The sequence below is a fragment of the Pimephales promelas genome, chromosome 5 (assembly GCF_988280905.1).
Source record: "Pimephales promelas chromosome 5, fPimPro1.hap1.1, whole genome shotgun sequence".
NCBI classification, from domain to species: Eukaryota; Metazoa; Chordata; class Actinopteri; order Cypriniformes; family Leuciscidae; genus Pimephales; species Pimephales promelas.
Window position 1 is genome coordinate 36,508,305 of NC_142773.1, and position 22,330 is coordinate 36,530,634.

At 36.7% G+C, this 22,330-nt stretch overlaps 1 protein-coding gene across 1 annotated transcript; it reads right to left on the reverse strand.

The window, feature by feature from the left end:
- Window positions 1–674: 674 nt before the first annotated feature.
- Window positions 675–21,849, reverse strand: abhd3 (abhydrolase domain containing 3, phospholipase). Its single transcript, XM_089131412.1, has 9 exons — window positions 21,538–21,849; window positions 20,090–20,253; window positions 13,641–13,823; window positions 8,860–8,905; window positions 5,584–5,696; window positions 3,781–3,954; window positions 2,237–2,285; window positions 1,035–1,200; window positions 675–909 (listed from the first exon to the last, which is right to left on the reverse strand). The coding sequence occupies exons 1-9, from the start codon at window positions 21,697–21,699 to the stop codon at window positions 728–730; spliced, it is 1,239 nt and encodes a 412-aa protein (XP_088987538.1). The 5' UTR covers window positions 21,700–21,849; the 3' UTR covers window positions 675–727.
- Between the last annotated feature and the right edge of the window lie 481 nt (window positions 21,850–22,330).

Genomic DNA, 22,330 nt, shown 5'->3' on the forward strand with positions numbered 1-22,330 from the left:
GTGAATTTGCAAAGTAATATTCTAAGTTTAAGGTAATTCATTGTGATTTTATAAGACATTATGTTCAAAAATTTAATTATTTATTAAATTAAATTAATTTATTAAATTAAATTATTTCAAAAATTATTTCCTTTTTATTACTGGATTACGGTAATGAGAATGGGATTTATTTTGCATGAAAATGTGTGTTTGTGTGTTAGTAAATATTCTTATTAAATCGGGCTTCAAAATGTATTTATGCAAACATAATATATTCTAATTTTTTTTTTTTTTCTGATTTAGCGGTGACATGTGACGTGGACATTTCTGTGACATTGTCCCAGTAATTTCCATTAGGCTTTTGATCATGTTTTTTGGACACTCTCACCCTCGTGTGGAATAATGCCGAGTAATATCACCTAATGAGTGATTCAGAGATTTAAAAATACATAATTAAGAGTCATACACAGGCATGCAAGTCACATACAGTATGAATGCAATTTAGAAACAAATAAGTTCACCAATGGATGGACGGATGAAACGGATGGAACATGTGCAAGGTCTGTTCTGTGAGTGCAAATAAAAGAGATGTGCGTAAAACTACAAGAATAATGGAATATATAAATGAACAGACTGAAAAAACAACCCTGGCCTTCAAGTGAACCTGTGCCCTTCACTTTGAAAATGTATACTAGTTTTTCTTTTTTTTTTGCTAATGGCTATAGACTGATGTAATGGAAAGGGAGGGTCAGTGGAGATCATTTAGACCGCTGCCGTTCTCAAACACGGCCTTGGTGAACTGCTGAAAAACTCGGTCCATGTAAGTGCTCTGCCGTGGCCACAGACCCTCAAGGAAGCCAATATGGCCGCCGTGACATGTGATGAGGAGGGCCACATTGGGGTTCTGCTTCACGGCATCTACTGGAATGGCTGAAGGAGAACATGGATGGGAGAAAGTTATGACCTTCAGCCCTAAACTTAAATGTCACAACCATGCAGAGTTTCGTAAAATACACAACGGGCTAAAATCTCTCAAGCAACCCTACTAAACTCACCGTGATTGGGGGAAAAGACGTCGTCAGCTGCGTTGAGGCACAGCATTGGCACCTGCACAGACTTGATGTTGTGAATGGGACTAGCGTCTCGATAGTAGTCTTCATTGGATGGATAACCGAACATGATGGATGTGAAACGTTCGTCGAACTCTCGGATTGTTTTAGCCTGTGAAATGCATGATTGAAGTTGAAGTGAACCACAGATCGAGCAAGGAATAAATCGATTACATTAAAGGGGTGATGAACTGAGAAATCAAATTTTCCTTGAGCTTTTGACATCTAAGAGGTCATCATATTATAAGAATATCCTGTAAGTTTCAGAACTGAAAACGTCCTTGTTAGTCCAATAAAAGCTTTTATTGACACCAGCCTCAGCAAACGACTCGTTTTTCAAAGTGGGGAACTATGACGTCAAAGAGGATAAAACCCCACCCCCGCAGAAGAAGATCAACGCCTGCTTCAACACGGCTGGTTAAGCCCCGCCCACCGATTCGCGCATTACACGCATAGCTAAATAACGTAGATTCCTACCTCGGGATGACAAACCAGATCGAGCTACCGAGCAATACAGAATATTGTGCAGCGCCTGGTTGTGGAAGAAGACATAAGCTTCCTCTTGATTCCAATAGGACTGCATGGTTAGACTTTACTTTTAATGACGTTCCAGCTGATGAGGTAAAACATCGTCCGTTTGTTCGCTTCATTTCACTGAGGATTGTTTTGTAAACAAGACTGGATTTGCAGACCGATTAAGAGTAAAGAACGGTGCTGTGCCGTCTATATTGGATCCGACAGGAATGGTGAAACACACGGACTCTGGGTCGAACATGTAGGGGCGAATGCCATTTTACAACATTGGATGTTTTCAAAACAATTTCCCCCACGTGCATCGACGGGTGAGTTGAAACTCATTATAATATGCAAAACTGTTATCCACTCACAGCAGTGGGCGTTTACTTCCAAGTCTTCAGTGCGAGACGCCCATAAAAACAGAGCGTTTTTGAGCTAGGCTCAAAACTAGGTTACAAAATAGCCTATTACTTATTCATTTTGATGTTTTTGAATGCAAAAACCAAGCGAGCGTCATAAGTTGACCTCAGACAACAATATAATAAAATTTAAAAAGCCAGTTCATGACAACTTTAACAATATGTAACAAAAACGTGAAACCATATTGTGTAAGATCAGAATGAATGACTCACCTTCATCACATGGTCTATATCATATTTCTTTTCAAGAATGGTTCTGTGACTGCAAAAAAAAAAAAAAAAGAAGAGAGGAAAATGTCACAATTAGTTTTAGGATAATCTCCATATAACAAGTATTCCTAACTTTCATTTTATAATTAAAGCTCTTTTTATCCATGCATGTTTCATTTGTTCTATTTTTTAATGTTTAATCAGAAAGTCACTGGATCTCAAGGCGAAACAGACGATTTCTCTCTGGTGACGTGAGCATGACTTCTATTTCTCTAAACATTTAGTCTGCTTAAATGCCTCACTTTTCATTTAGATCTGCCTTCATTTTTGAGCTCCCACATCTCAAAGTCAATGTTTCACTGATGTACGTCATAACACTAGAGCCCGACCGATAAAGGATTTTGAAGGCCGATACCGATACAAATATTTTTGGGTTTTAAAATCCGATATTCCGATATATCGGCCGATATTTTTTTTTATTAAATATAGTTGGATTATAGTTGTGTAAAAGAAAAGCTAACTTTTCTGCACAAGATACGTTTGATACTTTTTCTCTCTAAATGTTCACTCCTCGCAAGTATAACTTACATTTTACAATGCAGGGACTGTAACTAGAGATATGCTAGTTATAAATACAGTAATCATTACTTTATTTAGGCAGAAAAAGTTCATTGTGGTTTCCAAGCTCATTAATGTTAACGTTAGCGGTCTTCCACTGATGATAGTGGCATTAGCTAGCTTTGTGGTTAGCTAGTCTATGATGAGCCATAATTTAGCAATAGATGACATCATACTGCAAATTGTAAAACATACATTTTCAATATAACAGGCCAAGGAGAGATGATTGAAGCGTGTTTCATCCGTTTTTATTTTTTAAATATTCATTTATCGGCCATTATAACTGCCGATACCGATATTTTGGAAAATGCCTAATATCGGCTGGCCGATATATCGGTCTGGCTGTACATAACACACACACACAAAAAAACATATGCAGCTACTTACATTTCATCACACCTTAAAGAAGATATTATTCAAATAAATCATACGAATTCTTAAAAAATACCACAAAATACCAAAACATAGTCAAACCGTGCGCACTATGCCGCAACAAATCACATTGCCAGATTAAAACTGCAAGTGGAGTTCAGTTGTCATCCCTTACAAAAGTTATTTGGCATTTTAATTGAATTTATGTAGAAATATGAGGCTGATTAAGTTCTACAGCTATTCAGTAGTATCAAACAACATCACCATGGCACTTTTTTGTTTTGCTGATAAGCTGATTAAGAGTTAAAGTAGAATAAACCTCATATGTGCAAAGTGTTCATTTAATTTATAAGTCCTGTTCTGGAACTCTGTGTACTTCAGCAAAATCCGTAACAATTTCAGTTTAATCTTATTTGGCACGTTTGGTAGCATTCAAAAAGAGATCAGAACCAAAAAGGGGGGCAGTCAGGGACAACGTCCTCTGCGACGACTCCACACACACACACACTTAACTACGGTAAATTAAGCTGGGCTTATCCCCCTCTGACCCCACTGACCGGTCCACGGCTGCCTGCAGGCAGCTGGTAAGGTAGTAGTTGAAGAGCAAGCGGTCCAGGGGCTTCTCCAGTGAAGCCGTGCACTCGAACACATCCCAGCCTGCCGAAAACACCACCACACCCTTCAGACGCACCTCAGGGCCTTTCCGACCCACGTAGTTCGCCAGCATCATCCTGTCGGGTGTCAAGATATAAGATTTTAGTGACACGATAACAGCTAAAACATCCTCATGCAATTATGAGTCCAGGAACGCGCACAGAAACACACACACACACACACACACACACACACATGGGTTATTCCATTCACACAATGCTTTTTATTCTGTACAAACTATATTCCATCCCCTAAACAGAGAACTGACTGCATTTTTACATGTTCAAAAAACATAATTTAGTATGATTTATGCGATGTTTTTTCCTCATGGGGTCCAACATTTTTGATTTTTTTCTCCACAGCGTAGGGTTTACCAGCACCCACCTCCCCAACACACACACTCACACACCGCACCACACGGTGAACATGATTTCACCAAGTACAACATGTTCCTGGATCAACATCTTTGTCAATCGATCAGATTTGAGAGCAAAATTTTCAGTTTATGTGAAGTTTAGGCTTATAACCAGGGTTAGGTGCTTCTACATCAGTGTTTTTTCACATATCTGATTTTATGGATAAGATATGGGTAGGGTTAGGTTTAAAGGTAGGGATTTGGTTATGACTAAATATAAAGACAGGAATGCTGTTCTAGGATCAACAAAATATCTTACTTGGCAAATTTACTGTGACCCCCCAGACACACACACACACAAACATATATATATATACAGCTGCTACATTTTGGGGCATAAGCTGTGTGAAGCTGACCTTTTCTTTCTGTAAGACGGAGAGGATTAGAGCAGAATACTGCTGACTCAACTTTTACTTAGAAGCCTATGGTGAAATGAAGCTGTGGAGGAGTCTGACGGAGGAAATAAATACATGAACAAATCATGAAGCAGGAACACTTTATAGTATAAGTTAGGAATTGATATTATTATATAATGCGTATAATTGAAACAGCAATACTTCAGTTGTGTAACCTTTTTGTGACATTATTGAACAACATTAGTTCTGTCCATCTAAAAAAAATATTTAATAGTTCAGGGATAAAGAAATAACGCTCAAATAAATAAAATAAATAACAAACGTTACGTAAGAAAAATAAGGAAAATGTCATTTATTATGAGTGGACCATGTTTTGCACAAAAATATTAAGCAACACGGCTGTTTTTAACATAGATAATAATAAGACGTTTTTTGAGAACCAAATCTGCATGTAGTAAGGGCCGTTTACACAACACCGTTTCCAACGAAAAACAGAAAACTTTTTATGCGTTTTGATCGCTCATTTACAGGACAACTGCGTTTTCGAGGCCTAAACTTTTGAAAACAGGTTTTAATCTGCTAGTCTCTGAAAACGATACCGTTATCGTCTCAGTGTAAAATACAAAAACAAGAATATGTGAAAACGGTGACGTCACGCGCATGTGTATTAGTCTGTAGGTGCGTAGTGTTTCTTTACAAAGTGACATCGCCAACTACTGCATAAGAGACCCCAAACTTGTAAACGGTACTGTATTTCACATAGGCAACTCCATGCTAACTTTCTATTTAATTACATGCGCTATACAGTTTGTATCAGTGGAAAAATAGAGCTACAGTATCCAAGTATGCCTGATCATAGTACTGTCAGCTGTGATCAATTCCCATATAAGGGAAGGATAAGAGAGTATGTGTGTGTGTGTGTAGGTTAAACTCACCCGCCCATAGAAACCCCAGCCGCCATGAGTGGAGCTTTGTCAATGGTCCGCTGGACATGCTCAATGACCATCTCCAGATCCTCTGTGTTGGCTGCACAATAAGTCCTAGGCGTCTAGAGTACAGTGGACAAATGTTATAAGATAATAGAGAGTGTGTATCTTTAACCATAAGCACACAAACACCAAAGCTCACATGATCCATATTCATGCTCATGGAATAAGCAATCTCAGTGTATTAATGTGGGTACTATAAAGCATGGACATGATCTCAAAGCCCTGACATGTCAATATATTAAAATATATATATATACTCAAAACTAAGTCATTTTCCCAATTTTAATAACATATTATTGTAATTGAAAAGCGTCTGCTGAAATTACAGAAAACAGTTTGATATTTTATTTAAGCTAATTAAGGCAGAATATGCTATACTATAGCATAAAATACATAAAATGTTTGGTTTATTGTATATGCCAAAGAACCCATTTTGTTTAAAACCCAAATCAATTTTCATTAAGATAATATAAGGTATGGTGAAGTTTGAAGTATTATTAAAGCATATTTATAAGGGCTGTTGAACGATTAATCGCATCCAAAATAAAAGTTTGTGTTTACATAATATATGTGGGTGCACTGTGTATAATTATTTTTTGTATATATATAAATACACACACATGCATGTATATTTAAGAAAAAAAACATTATTTATGTAAAAAATATTTATATATAATATAAATTATATATAAATCTATATACAGTATATACATGAAAATATTTCTTAAATATATACAAACATGTGTGTGCATTTATATATATATATATATATATATATATATATATATATACACACACACACACAGTGCATCCACATATAATTATGTAAACACAAACTTTTATTTTGGATGCGATTAATCGTTTGACAGCCCTAATATTGATGAGATTTACTGATTGTGTATTTTGATGTGTTGATAGTCTCTGACTAATCAGATTTTTAATTGAAAACAATTTTTTTTTTAGCAGACCTATTACTTAAAATTGTGTATTTTTTAACCATTATTTGGTTATTTGACATAAAACATATTTGTAGGTTGTCCTTAAAGATTATTTCCATGGGACAACATCCATCTGCAAAGGTTTTTATGAACACATTCCCAACACGATTTTAAGCCTCATTTAATTGCAAACACACATCGGAAAAACTTTATCATCTGAATTCCAACGAAGGTTACATGAGTCAAATGAAAAAGAAAAAAAAGATTTTATCAGGGGTCTAGTTTACGGTATGTGTTTGCACAACAAATTTAAATGACTCATGCTTCATCACTGGCGATTCTAGGGGGTGGCCTGGGGTGGCCAGGGCCACCCCTGAAAGCTCATTGGCCACCCCTGTGGCCACCCCAGATCTGATAGGTAGTTGGTCAAGTTCGTCAACACAAGAAACAAGAGAAATGCTGTCAATCAATGGTGACAGCTGATCAACCGATTTAGGTCCAGTTTTACCTTTTTTTTAATAACTAATAGTCATACTGAGGCTCTGAGAGCTGATTTCTGCAGGTCAGGTTACTAATGAGATGCGCGCGCTGGCTGCTCCTCCGTGAAACAGATCGACGGTCTTACAACAGCAACAAATACTACGATAAAAACGCGGGAATCTGTAGATTGAGAGGTATGGTAATTTAATGTTTAGTTATATCGTAGTTCCCTGTGAATGTGTAAGAAAACTGAAAAAGTCGAACTACACTGTACTAGCTAGATTAGCATCCTGAGAGAGTGCAGACGGTAAAGAGGACGCGTGCAGCTCTTAAAGGGGCCACACCTTATTTCCACTCATACATCGCCATGAAATATAAAACGCTATTTTCTGGAAGACAGATGGTGGTTTTTGCAGATGTGTGTGTTCAATTATAGCTAATGTTATATTTTTCGCCAACCACTGTGTTAAATATAGTGTGAGAGTAGATTTAAGTTAAAACACAAAAAAAACAAGCTGTGACTTATTTATTTGCTCTGTGGTTTAAGGGGTGTTTAAAAATGACTTTTTGTTTGTATCAATTAGCTCATCTTCACAGTCCACATATATTTTTAGAAGTTTAAATAGGCAGAGTAAATTGCATTAAAATGGCACAAATGTCATAAGTTAAATTATGAAGAAGCATCTTGACTATTTATGATTTTGAGTCTTAACTGTTTGATTTTAAAAACGTATTAATGTGTGCTGAATCAAAGCCAACGTTTCAATTTATATTTTCATCAAGGCCTTGGACATGAATACTGTCTGGGTTGTAAAACACTTTTTGCACATTTTCATACATCACAAGGCATCCTAATGAAATTATTCAGTCATCAGGCCACTCTCTGTGTTACCTGTGTTTGCTTTACTTATTTAAGTCCCCTCTTGTGGTTAAATAAAAACACTCCTGGCAAAGAACAAACTAAGAAATTCAAATTCCAGTATCTCTAACAAATTATATCAAAGCTAAATAATAACATAAACTAAGCATGTAAAGAACAACAAATATTTTGTTTTGTTTTTCTCACAAACTTTTTTTTCTTTTGCTTTTACAGATACACTTTTGAATAAGGTCCTATCTTTAAGCATGTTGGTTTGTCCTGTTGGATTTCTGTGTTTTCATGTAACCACAAGATGGTGCCTCAATTAGTAAAGCAAACTCAGGTAACAATACAGGTGACACAGATGATGAGCTGACGACTGATACATGTTATTGTATAGGATTAGTTAAGAGCAGTTTAATTTTGCTAATCTAATCTAACTTGTGAAGTGACAAGGACTTAAATCCACTACAAGAAAATAGTTCTTAGAAAATATTTACCCTATCCTGACCATAATTACTGATTAAAAATAGACATGTTAAAATAACCAGAGATACTTGAGGACTGTCTGTGATTGGTGGTTAGGACTGTTTTTAACAGGATAGACACCTTTATTTGACAGTTATGAGAAAGGAAATCATGGGAGAGAGAGAGGATGTGACATGCAGCAAAGGACCGGGATTTGATCCATGGTCGGCTGCGTACATATACGCATTTAACTTCGCTATGCCATGGCCACCCCACTCTAGCTTTGTGTCCCATCTTGGCCACCCCCCAAAAAATGTCCTGGATACGCCACTGTGCTTCATATATTTGCAAATATTCATGGTGAAAGGCAGCAATGTGTGTAACCTGTGCTAAAGCTTAATAATACTCATGTTTTGGGATATATTATACAAGGCAAGATGAAACAGAACATAGAGGAGATAAAAATATTATTCTTACCAATAACTTTTCACCCGATACACCTCTGTTATTGAACACCACACATCTGAAATACACAAGTAACGATTCATGAAAAGAGTCCATTTGACAGGAAACACAGGACCACGAAACAGAACCTGACCGTTACAGTCCTAAACTGAAATAAAAATAAAAGCTAAATTGAAACATTAGGGAAAAAAACACATAACAAACTTAGTAAATTTTAAAGTAATTAATTAGGAAAATGTAAAATCTAAAAAAGTAAAAGATCATTCAAAATACTGATAAATATGATAATACTATATTAATTACTGGTATACTAAAACAACAGCGAAAAGGCAATTGAGGCAATTTTGAGATTTTGTGCTATTAGGCTTTTGTTGTTATTTGGCTGTTGTTTTAAACTAATGGAAAGAAAACATCCAGAATACACTTTTAATTGTTGCTTTTATTGTATTTTATTACGTTGACTTCAAATACAATACATATCTTTAAAGGCCGGTGTCTGGCTATTGACAATATTTTCAGTTTTTAAATGATAAAAAGATTAAAAAAAAAAAAACAAAAAAAAAACAACCTCAGTAAAAACAATAACCACAGTTCTCTCTAGAAGAGACTGTCCATCATGTCCCACTGAAATAGGCGTTTCTTATCTCTATATAAACAGAGTGCAGACAGGGTGTTCTTTGATTTTTATCTCAAAGCGAACCAGAACGCAGCACTAGCATGGCAGAGTTACGCAACACTCGTTCCCTCTACTAGAGAGAACAGAGGTAACGCTAGTAATGACTGTTGTTCTCTTACGAGAGTACTCTCGTGTTGCCTAAGCTAGCTAACAACGGGAACTCAATCTTCAGTATTCTCGAGAAAAGGAATTTTCCCGTAGCGTAAGCTAGCTTAGCGTTCACGAGAGTACTCTCGTAAGAGAACCTTTAACTCTAATATGTCAACAAAATGAAACCAAAATTTTGAACCTGCCTTAATACAGTGTTCAGATTTCTGTTCTGGAATTGTATGCAAATTATTGCATCTTTACAGTTTTTCTCAATCGATTTGACACAATTCTCCAAATGAATGTTGCTCTCAAGACAACACACAGCGACTCCAGAAATCTGTTTTTAGTCTACGATGGAGTTCTGTAGAAGTCTTATTCATGTAAAGGGCCAACAAGTTGTGGGTCCCTGCTCAACCACCAAAAGTGATTTTTACTTATTTATTTTCTTTGTTTTTTGTGTGTATGGTGATGCTGAAACCACATAGAAATGCTAAATGCAATGCTGAAATATATATATATATATTTTTTCTCTCTTTTCAAGATTGTACATTAGCAACATTTTTGATAATTGTTGTTGATACATGTAAATGCTCTGTTAAGAATTAATAAAAATGTAAGTTAAAAAAAAAGACAACACACAGCAAAAACACACTCTTATGTTGGCAAACCAGTTAATGAAGCATTTCATTTTATGAAAAATGAATACTATTATATTTTATCAAAAACAAATACTAAGTGCCTCTTTCACCACGGTGTCATTCACTCATACTAAGGTTATGTTACACGGAAACGATTCTGAAGAGAAAACGCAAAAGAGGCGTTGCGTCGTCTTTTTTATTCTACGTTTAGACGAGCGTTTTGTGTGGGAAATCCGCGTGCAAAATGAGACGCAAAAATGTGTGAAATTCAGTGTAGTATGCACTTCAGGCGGCTAGGAGTGCATGCTACAACAACACCAAGTCCACGCGCCTGCGTACAACTTTCACCGTCAAGTAGACTTTTGCGTTTTTACCATTTACACGGGAACGCGGCGGTGGAGCGTTTTTAAAGATTTCCACTCTGAAGGGTGGTTTCACTTTTTTGCGTTTTTGAGCCTCAAAACGCCGTTGCCAAGTAAACGAAAGGCACATCCGATAAAATATTTTTACGTTTTCACGCGCGAGCGTTCTCGTGTAAACAGGGCCTAAATTTCCCATCCTGTCACTCATTGATCATTGCACACAGCTGTTTCCCGTCACCTTGTTAGTATCTGTGTGTGTATATATACCCCTTATTCATGGCAGCGCGATCTTTGATTTTTAATGAGAATGAAAGCGAGGCTGTGAGGGATAGACTTGCATCTCTTCAATGGGCTGTTATTTAATGTGTTTTCGGATTGTTCTGCTCATGAAACACTGGAAAAATATCTTTCAAAGAAATGTCAGTTGACTAAAAACTACCGACAATGTAAGCTGTGGAAAATTGTAAGTAATCTAGCCGCTTTATTCAGCTTTTTACAGCGGATGCCATTGGAAACACGGTAAGACTATCCCTCACAGCCTCACTTTCATACCTGTCATAAGGTCTATACCCTGTTTGTTCAATGTTTGTCACAGAGTCCTTGTTATATGTCATGTCCCAGCTGAAGGTCTTGTTTGCTGGTCTCTTGTGTTTGGATTGAGGATTTGGAGTTTGGGTTAGGTTACCCTAGCCTGGACTGGATTTGTGAGTACAGATTAGCCTAATGAAATACTGCAATTGGATCTTACCATTTTTTATTATTTTTATGAAAATTATGATTTGTAATTTCCATGAAATGAAGGAAAATGGACAACCTCTATAGGACAATTACAAAGTGATCACTGTGTTAACGTTTTTGAGAACAGTGACCTGAGCTTGGAGAAATGTGTCAAATCGATTGAGATAAACTCTAATTAGATAATGCCTAAAATTGCATATTTAAATATAACATTTCAGAAAACTTGTAAAAATAGTTGCAATTATTGTAATCAATCAACCAAGCAAGTATGGTGATACCTAATTTTTTTTTTATTTTTTTTTTTTACCCTATTCATAGCCAACATCTATCAGTCAGTGCACAAATAACTTCTTAAAATTTCAAGAGGTTAAAATGGAAAAAGCAAAACTAGTTTCCATCTATTATCATACGTTGCTGCTAATGTCTTAGTGTACCTTTAGCGGACGGTGGACCTTTTTTTCGCTGCGGCATGGAAAGTTGATCTAAGCTAAGCAGCAAAAATGGACAAATCTGCAGTTCATTAAGCAGAGAACACAGGCTAAAGAAAGATGCTGAGTGAGCTGCTGTAGCTCCCACGACCTCACGCCTCTCCAGACAGATGCCCAAAAGAGAGAAAGTACCGCCTCTGCATCCCTGAATGGTTCAATACAGAGCTCAGCTCTTTGTCGACACACTCGCTCTCTGGCTACATAGAGTGGCAACTTCAGAAGTAGAAGTAACAAAGAGGTTGTAGGGGAATTGTAAAGCATGCATACTGTAATGCATTGATCTACACATGTTCTAACACAGGTGAACAAAGCTAACAAAAGCATTGAAGTGAATCTTACTATACAAAATGTGCACAGCGAATGGAAATTATGTTGCTTTTGAACCGTACTACAGGTGCAGTAAGAATTCAAGTTGAATGTGACGTGTGTGTGAAGAAAAATCGCAAATTCTGCTGGAATTACTCAGGCAAGCTGCTGTAAAATAGTTAAATTCTATATTAATATGCTTTTAAGAATTTAAAATTCTCCAGTTCAATGTGCCGTGTGCCTCGAACACCCCTTTTGCTGTCTATGCGGATACCCCATGTATGCGGGTATATCATGTTTGATGCTCATTTTTAAGTAACGAGTAGCCTACACGAGTTCGTTTTGGGAATAAAGTGCGAGTTGTGAGATGCCAATCGCCCCTGTGAGTCTGTCTGGCCTCTGCATGCAATAACTTCAGTTGTGTGCTATGGTCTGTGGATTGTGTGAATATAATGCATTTAATCCAATCTGGCAACTGGTCAATATTCAGACTGATCTCATGAAGTAGCGTGTGTATGACACGCCAATTCGTATTTCCATTTTTGGCGTGCTATCAACGCGCATAATCGCTTTTCAGCGTGTTTATGAACGCCGTTACATTACTGTATATATAAATATATGACTTACCTCAACCCCGTCTCTAAACCTAACCGTCACTGGGGTTAATGGCATTTATGACTGTTCCCTTACCATCCTAGGAAAAAAAAAAGATCGCTCCCCAGATGTAGACCTACATTTTGCTTCGTTTCGCGCGGACATTTGACGGCGTGTACAGACACGCGGAAAGACGCGGACGTTAATGGCGTAGACATACACGCATACACGCGGATAGCTCAAAATGCGTCGAAATAACACGCCACTTGACTCGAAATTGGTGTGTATGTTTACGCAAAAGTCATGATGTCATGTTGCAATTTTGGACAAACATATTGCTTGGATTATTCATAAAGGAGTTTCGGCCGAGTTTTTCCGGGAAAAATAACAAACAGGCAGGGGTCAGGGATATCCCTTCGAGCTGTCCTGGATGAACGTGAATTTTTTTTTCCATTCAGTTAGGAATTTGCAGGCATATTTTCTCTTTTTATTCGCCACGGTCTCTTCTTTCTTCCTTTTCCCCTGTTATTGTTCGGTCTGAAACAGCGCCCAGTGACGGATGGTTGTTGTCTGGGTGGAAATTCGGGAGAAAGTTCGGTCCGGGAGATTTTTGGGAGAGCCTTTGAAATTCGGGAGTCTCCTGGAAAAATCGGTGTGAGCCACAACTACCTATTACATAATCACCACGGACCAGTTCGAAGGTGTTTACCAGGATGGATTCTGATTGGCTGTTATTTCTTTCAATGTTCATCAGATGGAAAAAATTGCTCTGAAAGTGATTGCCGTTTTTGTTATAGTTGTGGTGTGGACTCGTTATAGTATATTATCCTCGTTATATTACTCGTTAAGGTCCTTACAGTGTACAGGTCTTAAATGAAAGGCTGTGAACTAGGCTGCTCACCTGTATCCCATATCTCGGCTCTGCTGTACCATATGTAGAATGTAGGATTCGCGGCTTGTGCCCGTCAGTCCCGGGAGCAGCAGCACAGTGGGTCGCGTGGACTGGTCCGGGTGGGATGTGCTGTCATCATTGTCAAACCAATCCAGAGAGATCTGGCCTCCATCTGGTGCTCTAATGAGCTCACTGCCGGACATAGAACAGAAAGAGGCTGCTTCATTTTGCCGGAGGAACATTCAGCGAAACTGTGGGATTGTGTTTATAATAGTAGCTTAAGTCCTGATAAAAAACTACAAAGAAAGAAACTGTGACACAACTACCAAATGGTAGTACGGCAATCCATATCACACCACAGCGGCCCCTTAAGCCACTCTTAAAAATGTGCAATATGAATGAAACTGGATTGGATACAAAATAATGTGTTCTTGTCAAATGGCAGTTTGTGCTTTCCCAATGCAAATAATTTTTAGTTGCTGAAACATGGAAAATGTATCTTGGTTTTGAACCTCTATTTTTAGTGTGATGGCGATCCTGAGAAAAAAAACTATCAAACTAATCTGTTCACTCCTGTTTGAGTGTATAATATATTTGGTTTTTGTATAGTAAAGAATATCAATAAATATATATATACATAAATTATAATAAAAATGATTAAAGGAACAAGATAAATACTAACATTTGCATTGCTGTAAATCATCAATTTCCAATATATTAGGCAATGAGTATGTGAATTTCTTTAAGCAGTTGTACATAAAATATAAAATATCACATATTTTACACAATTATGAATATGTACAACATAATTGTAAGATATTTGGAATTGAATTGGTGACCAGCGTTTGATATGGTCACAGTATTTGCCAAAGTCATTCTTCAGTCTGGCACAAGCCACATTCCACCTGTGCTATGACATCACTTTCCATGCTGGACGCTAGTTTGCCTCCAACCTCTACATTAGCGCTTGGCTTATATTCAAAGGCTCGTGTTGTTGTCGGCATGAGCATCAGATATTGAAAAACCCACATTGGTCAATTCCTAATATATATTTTATGATACATGCTTACGTGTTACAGCATTTGTAAGTGGCTTTGGATAAAGCCATTTTTTTTCAGCGAGTAAATACATTTGTAATGTCACAAAATATTTCTATTTCAAATGAAGTGCATTTGAACACAAAAAATATTAAGCAGTACAACTGTTATAATAAATGTTCCTTGAGCAGCAAATCTGAATTTTAGAATGATTTCTGAAGGATCATGTGACACTGAAGCCTGGAGTAATGATGGAAATGTGTAGGTCCTGTCAACCATTATATAAGTATACTTGACTCGAAATTATTTAAAAAAAAAATAAGTATGAAAGTCAGCCTTCATAAACATTTGTTAATGAATAATGTTACAGTGCATGGACTCGTCTCACATTGCCTTATCCGTTGTTTTATACGTCCTCATCATGACTCTGCCTGAAGAGGCAGAATCCTCAGGGACACTGCGGTGCGGAGAGAATCTATGTCAAAGGGCTCTCGTGTTGTCTTGCAGTAGAGATGAGCTAGCTCACCGCTCAAACCAGATTTCTCGGAGACGAGACAAGCACGTAAAGCTGGTATGTAATTTCAGAGAGATCATTAAAAATGCACTCAGTCTGTCCACAGTCAAGTGCCTTCAAGAACGGCCCGCACGCAAATGTGGGAAAGTAGTTTATAGACATGTAAATCCCACCTTTCAAAATGTCAGATAGTGAGAGACCAATCTGGCAAAGCGCTTCCAAATGGCAACCTACTGACTTTCAGTAATATGTCTGGAAAAGATAAATACAGTGCTTACATCTTTCATATCGTACTTTCAAAATATCTTACTTTCTAACTAAATTGAATGCAACATTGAACTAAATTGAGCTGAACTAGGCACTAGGGCTGCATGATTTTTGTGGAAAATAAAATAGTAATTTCTCTGTTGTAAATTGCACAATTTGGCCAAAAATGTTGTGATTATATATCAAGATAAGTATAAAATAATCTTTTTTTATTATATCAGATCTATAATGATGCTTATTATTAAATAAAAAAAATTAAACAAAATAGGAAATATTACTATCGTAATACATTTCAAATGAAGAAAAAATAATTATCTAAGCATGTAAATGAACACAGTGCCGCGCTTCATTCTGAAACACAGTGCGTATGTTTATTTCATCAAATTGCAGTAAGCCATATCATGATTTCGATTTTATTTTGATTAATTGTTAAGCCCTAAATTACACTATTGTCTTGTGTAGAGCTGCTTTACATACAGTAACTGAAGAATTTTGCAACATTAAAGCTGTTATTGTTTTCTGTTTATTACTGTGCAGCTGCTTTGAAACAATCTGTATTTTATAAAGTGCTTTAAAGAGCTGAATTTTAACGTTCAACAAAGCCTTGCCTTATAGACTTCTATTGTAAATGCTATACTGTTAACACAGACAAAACTAATATCTGGACATTCAACAACTTGTATTGGGGGGTCATGAACTGGCTTTTTAAATTGTATTATATTGTTGTCTGAGGTCAACTTATGACGCTCGCTTGGTTTTTGCATTCCAAAATGAACAAGTAATAGGCTATTTTGTACCCTAGTTTTTAGCCTAGCTGAAAAACGCTCGGCCTTTATGGGCGTCTTGGAAGTAAACGCCCACTGCTGTGAGTGGATAACAGTTTTGCATATTATAATGAGTTTCAACTCACTCGTCACTCAGTGCACGTGGGGGAAATTGTTTTGAAAACGTCCAATGTTGTAAAATGGCAACCTGAATGATTCGCCCACACATGTTCGACCCAGAGTCTGTGCGTCTAAACCGGCCATGTTGAAGTAGGCGTTGATCTTCTGCGGGGGTGGTGTTTCATCCTCTTTGACGTCATAGTTTCCCACTTTGAAAAACAAGTCGTTTGCTATTAGACTAACAAGGACGTTTTCAGTTCTGAAACTTACAGGATATTCTTAAAATATGATGACCTCTTAGATGTCAAAAGCTCAAGGAAAATTTGATTTCTCAGCTCATCACCCCTTTTAAAAGGACCTAATATGATTTTTTACATTTACAATTTTCTTTAGTGTGTAATGTTGCTCATTTAAATAGTTAATAATCCCCATTTAAATAGTTCCCGCCGAAGGCATATGCAAAAAGAAGAGGTGGGGCCTCTTTGAGTCGCGTTAGTAATGTGTTGTCACCATGTCCTAGAAATGCTGTTTTTTCCACTCCGAATCAATCGAATTGATAAAGCAAAAGTGACGCCATTGTTAGTGTTTCCACCTGAGAAGCTGAAACTCACGGTCATGGTAAGGGGCGTGTCATCTCTGCAAACACGCTCGAAGTGGTTGACCAATCACAACACACTGATCCAGCCGACCAATCAGAGCACATTACGCTTTTTCGGAAGGAGGGGCTTCATTGAGACAGGAACTAAACAGAGCGTTACTGACAGAGTGGAAAGAGAGGTGCTGAAACAATGTAAAATAAGTGAACAATAATGTGTGTTTTTTTTTACATTCAAGCATGAAAACCTATTCTTAGACCCTAAAAACTAAATCAAGACTTTGTAATATGGCCTCTTTAGACCCAGTTTCCTTTATTCAGACATTAAATCTGAACAGAATCCTCAAATATCGCTGGCATCTGATGCTGATTTCCTGTTTAGATCTATATTCCCAGGACATTCTGTTTCCAAAACAGAAGCTCCAATTTCACACCTGACTACATGGCATTGAAGCATGGCAGTGGTGGTGTCGGCGGATGACATCACACACAAGAGCATTCAGCGCGTCCCAGCACGCATCACACCCTCCCTGCTAATAGGAATGCGCAGCTGCTGGGACGGTCAAACTCAGATGCCCTTGACTTAAAACACCCTGTCCTCGATCATTCCATAAAACAGCAGGATCCGTAAGCAGATTTGCTCGCTCTAACACATGTGCGTCTCTCACGCCAGCCTCATATTGAGGCGGAGGAAACGGATTAGCTATTGATTCCAATCCCGTTAAAAGCATTTCAGGTGACTCGAACAGAACACTGGATGCTATTGTTTGTGCGAGCATGCGTCTTCTCTGAGCGCGGAGCAGAAATGCACACAGTGGCTGATTTTTATGCTGATATATATACTGCAGCACTGAATCGGTTTTAACAGAATCAGTAAGTGATTCTACCATACAATAAACATGCCACCATCAAAACACTGTTTCACCGACAGACTTCAAATCTCAGATGCTTCGATCAAAAAAAAAATGTATCTGCAAATCTAAAATGGAGAATCTCACAAAGAAACTGTCAAGAACTATTTGGATTATATTTCACACCAAAAATCAAAATCTAAAAGCAAGAAATGCTGATGCACTTTTAGTTTAGAAACTGAGTAGTATCAATTAACAACATGTACTTACTGTATTATAAGGTTAGGAATAGAATCTGGTTGTAATTCTGCATAATTTGCTGTTAATATGTATTGTGTAATAAGGACACATTATCACAGAAATGAGAATTAGATTTTGTTTTACATTACAGTTATTAGAAAGACATTTAATGTGAGTAATGAGAAAGTTATGTAGTTATATAGTTATTATATATTTATATTGGTCTTGGTTGTCATGAAAATAATGTCCACATTAAAAAAAAATCTTAAAAGGATGCACCTTGTCATTTTTTATTTTGTGCTGGAAGACATGGCACCATCTTGGACATTATTTGTAATCATACCTGATACTTTTATTTTACAACTGATACATGCATATAATAGGATGGTCACATGGATAAAGCTAATAGTAACCAGATGTTATGTGATTTACATGTTTTATATTAAGGCTGGAGTCTCATGTATGTTTGCATGATATTAAAATATGTTTAACCACTTAACTGTCACCGTCCCACAGGTGGGACGTTTGCCACTATATTTTTAAAACAATAATATCTTAGTAAATACCTTAAATAATATTGACAAACTATATATCATTTGAAAGCTTACAATCTCTAGTTTCCATATTTGGTGACTGATTTTCAAAATATATTACAGAGGAGCCATAATTTATCAATATAAAACAAGAATATTTTCATACTCATAAGGCGTGTTCAGACCTTTATTTTAAAATAGCAGTAAACATGAAAAATCATGAAAAAATGGTAGATACCTCAGCTTGTTTTCATGCCAAAAGTTCAAAAGATAGAATCCATTCAATTATTTTGGAAAAAAAAAGGTCTGAAAAGTTTGAAATATCAAGAAAAAAATAATAAATTCACCATTTGTGACGTGGCAGCTAGCTATGACTTGCATGCGTGTTCTTTGTATGTGTTTCTTAGAGGTTCAATTCATATCAAAATCTGCCAAACTTCCCATGCTACTTCTGAATAGGATCTCTACTTCAGAAATTGTATGAAAATTGTGAAAATAATGGTTCATATCACTCAAAACACGAATGGAAATGCAGGCGCCCTTATATGGGCAGTAATGGAGTCTGATTGTGCCCTAGTGAAAAAGTTTGGTACTGCGCTCAAACAAAATCTTACTGAAAGCTCATTTTTTGAGATATCAACCTAAAATTTGAAACACAACTTGTTCAGATTTTTGGCTTTGATCTTTCTGACATTTTAGAGTAGCCCAGGTTTTGAAAATATATATTTTATGCAAAATATGAATAATTAATATTTTTACATTGTACATTTCCATAAACTCAAACTTCTATAACTTTTTTTCTGTTTCACTTTCTTAATTTATTTCACTTCTACAAAAATCTGCCAAATGTCTTCTTTAAAACAAGACCAATCATATGTCTATATTCCAAAGCATTCTTGAACTACAACCATTTAAGTTCGAAATGTGCATTTTCATGTCTATTCAAAAAAGGGGGGGTGACAGTTAACAGGTTAAGTACTATTGACTGAATGCACTGTGATTGTCAGAAAAAATGTCTTTTATCTTTTGATAATGGGGTGATATATGACCCTCTACGGTCGTTTTATTTCAGCAAAATGCAACCAAAGCATGCTTATTACATGTAATCATCTGAACAGGAAGGTTGGTATAAGCTGCTACACTCTCTTTGTCTCTTTTCATATTGCTATGTCCTCTGAACATAAGAGCTACTCTCTGACTGCATCAGACAATCATGCAAATGAATGCAGAAAGAAGCTCTCTGATCATCTAAGGGCACTTGTATATGTAAAAGAAGGCAAAACTATATCTTCAAGTGGAGTAACAGTGGCAACTTTAGCATAAATGTGAAATCTGCACTGATTTTGAATCACCAAAGCTCAGTGCAAATCTTCAATTCCTGCCTAAACCAGGACCGAAACACTTAAGAACCACTTCCACTGATATCAAGTCCACCCATTAGCAATAATTGTCCATTTCTTAGTACACATCTATTGGCTTTGTAGAGTCCACATTCACATCATGAAATACATTTCGACTGTGAGGGAAATGTGCTCACTTTCTGTAGCTGACCCAGGGTTTCGCAGTCACGAAGGGTCTGAGCAGCGTTTGAAGTCGACTCTCCCAGCACCAAAATGTTGGGTAGTACGTCTCCAAGACTACGGGACATTGGTCTTTCAGGAACTGATGGAACTTTTTCCCTCCAGCTATCAGTATGGGTTTCTGCAAAACAAAGAGCAAAGGGATTGATTTTTTATAAATCTCGGAATTTAAAACAGTAGCCTATACGTTTTAAATATATAACTAATAATTGTTTTTTTATTGGAGAATTTAAACTACTTTTTAGTATATGTATAATAACAATTATGGTTATAAATTGTAATCATATTATACAATACATATTTATATTACAATTGTATATTATAAGATAAGTAGAACAATAGGCTATAATAATATCATTTTTTATTAAGTATTATTAATGTTTTATTTTGTTTTAATTATAAAATTAATATAATAAAGTTGTGACATACAAATACTACAAAAACTCAAACTCCATGACACTTTACTTTAGCACCTTAAAGGGTTAGATCCCCAAAAGATGAAAATTCTGCCATCAGTTACTCACCCTCAAGTTGTTCCAAACCTGCATGAATTACTTCTGCTGAACATAAAAGAAGATATTTTGTCAAAGATATTTTTGGAAGTCAATGGGGTCCATCAACTGGTATATCAACATTCTTCAAAATATCTTCTTTTGAAATTGAAAAAAATGAAATTCATGCAGGTGTGGAAAAACACGAGGGTGAGTAAATTAAGACAGAATGTTCATTTCTGGGTGCACTATCTTTTTAAGCCTCAAGCGACTTGCCAAAATAATTTGACATTATATATTTTTGTATGTGTACAATTCAGATACATTAATCTGTTATATACAAAGGGCTTTGATTGACATTTTTGTCCTTCAAAACATATCGTCCATTATTATTTAATACTACATAATAATAGTAGTAATAACAGTTTATCAGTGTTTTGAAAATTACAACACTAGTGGATTGCATTATTGTTACATATTACGCAACGTGACTGCCTCAAAACTAATAGGGAAGGATGTTCTTCTGGCAATTTTCATGCCATATTTTTCAAAAGGCGAGAGAGTGAACATGAGTTCTCCTTACAGATTAAATATTTAAGAGCCTACATATTTCAAGGCGCACTATGCCATTAATATAGCGCTATGCACACGTATAGGATTACATTATGCGGATTGAGTGCAGAGAATTCTGACAGTGACAGGACTAAAATGACGTAACAGCCCATTGAATTATGACATCATTAGCCGGCCGGCAGTTCTCGTGCACTGACTGACCCAGTCAACAGCTGCAAATATACATCCGCTACAAATATGACCCAATATGTCACGTGCAAGAGCATCCGGATCACGCCATAAATTCGTTTGTAAATCAATGTGAACGGTAGCCTACCGGCTCCAATGTACAGTCGCCTTACCTTGGCCACAGAGATCAGGTAGTAGCAGGCATAGGCGGCGCTGAATCCGAGCACTAATGATAGTCCAACCCCAGAGCCGAATAGCTCGACTTTAACTTGGTTTTTAAGGTAAAGTGAAAGGTCACTCGAAAATAAATTAAAATTAAGCTCCGGTGAGATCATTGCTCTATAAACCCCACGGTTCCGGCTAACGTTACTGAGCTTGGGCTGCTGCTGAATGAGGAAGCGCGTCCAAATGGTCCAAATACAAAGATGAACGGAAACAGGACTTCAAATTGAGATGGGTGGTGTTCCGTGAACCCAGTCAATGCTGCTGTTACCCGGAGAAATGCAGCCGGTACATGATACAGAACAGAAGGAAGTCCAAGGGGGCGGAGCTTACGACTCGTCATTTTTTGGTCTTGTTATGATTGGACTGCGTCAATGTCACACAGTAGATGTACAGTGGTCGTAAACGACACGCGTCTTTTGTTTGTGTGTGTTAATTATCATACAACATGTAAAAAAACAAACAAACAAAAAATACGGTTGGCAGAATAAAAATTGTAACTGAACGGGAGTGAAAACAAAGTTCCGCATAAAGCACATAAACTCAATATAACTCAAATAAACACTTGGTACTAAAACTCACACAATTTTTAAAGGCTTTGGTGATTTTTTTTTACTCTAATATGGTCTAATGCTGCCTGGTCTTGTCTCACAATAAAACCATAAGCCTACATGTGGGTTAATTTTAAATTCAATGTATCCAATAATAAATCCAAAGGATAATTTGTGTAACCAAAAGGTACAT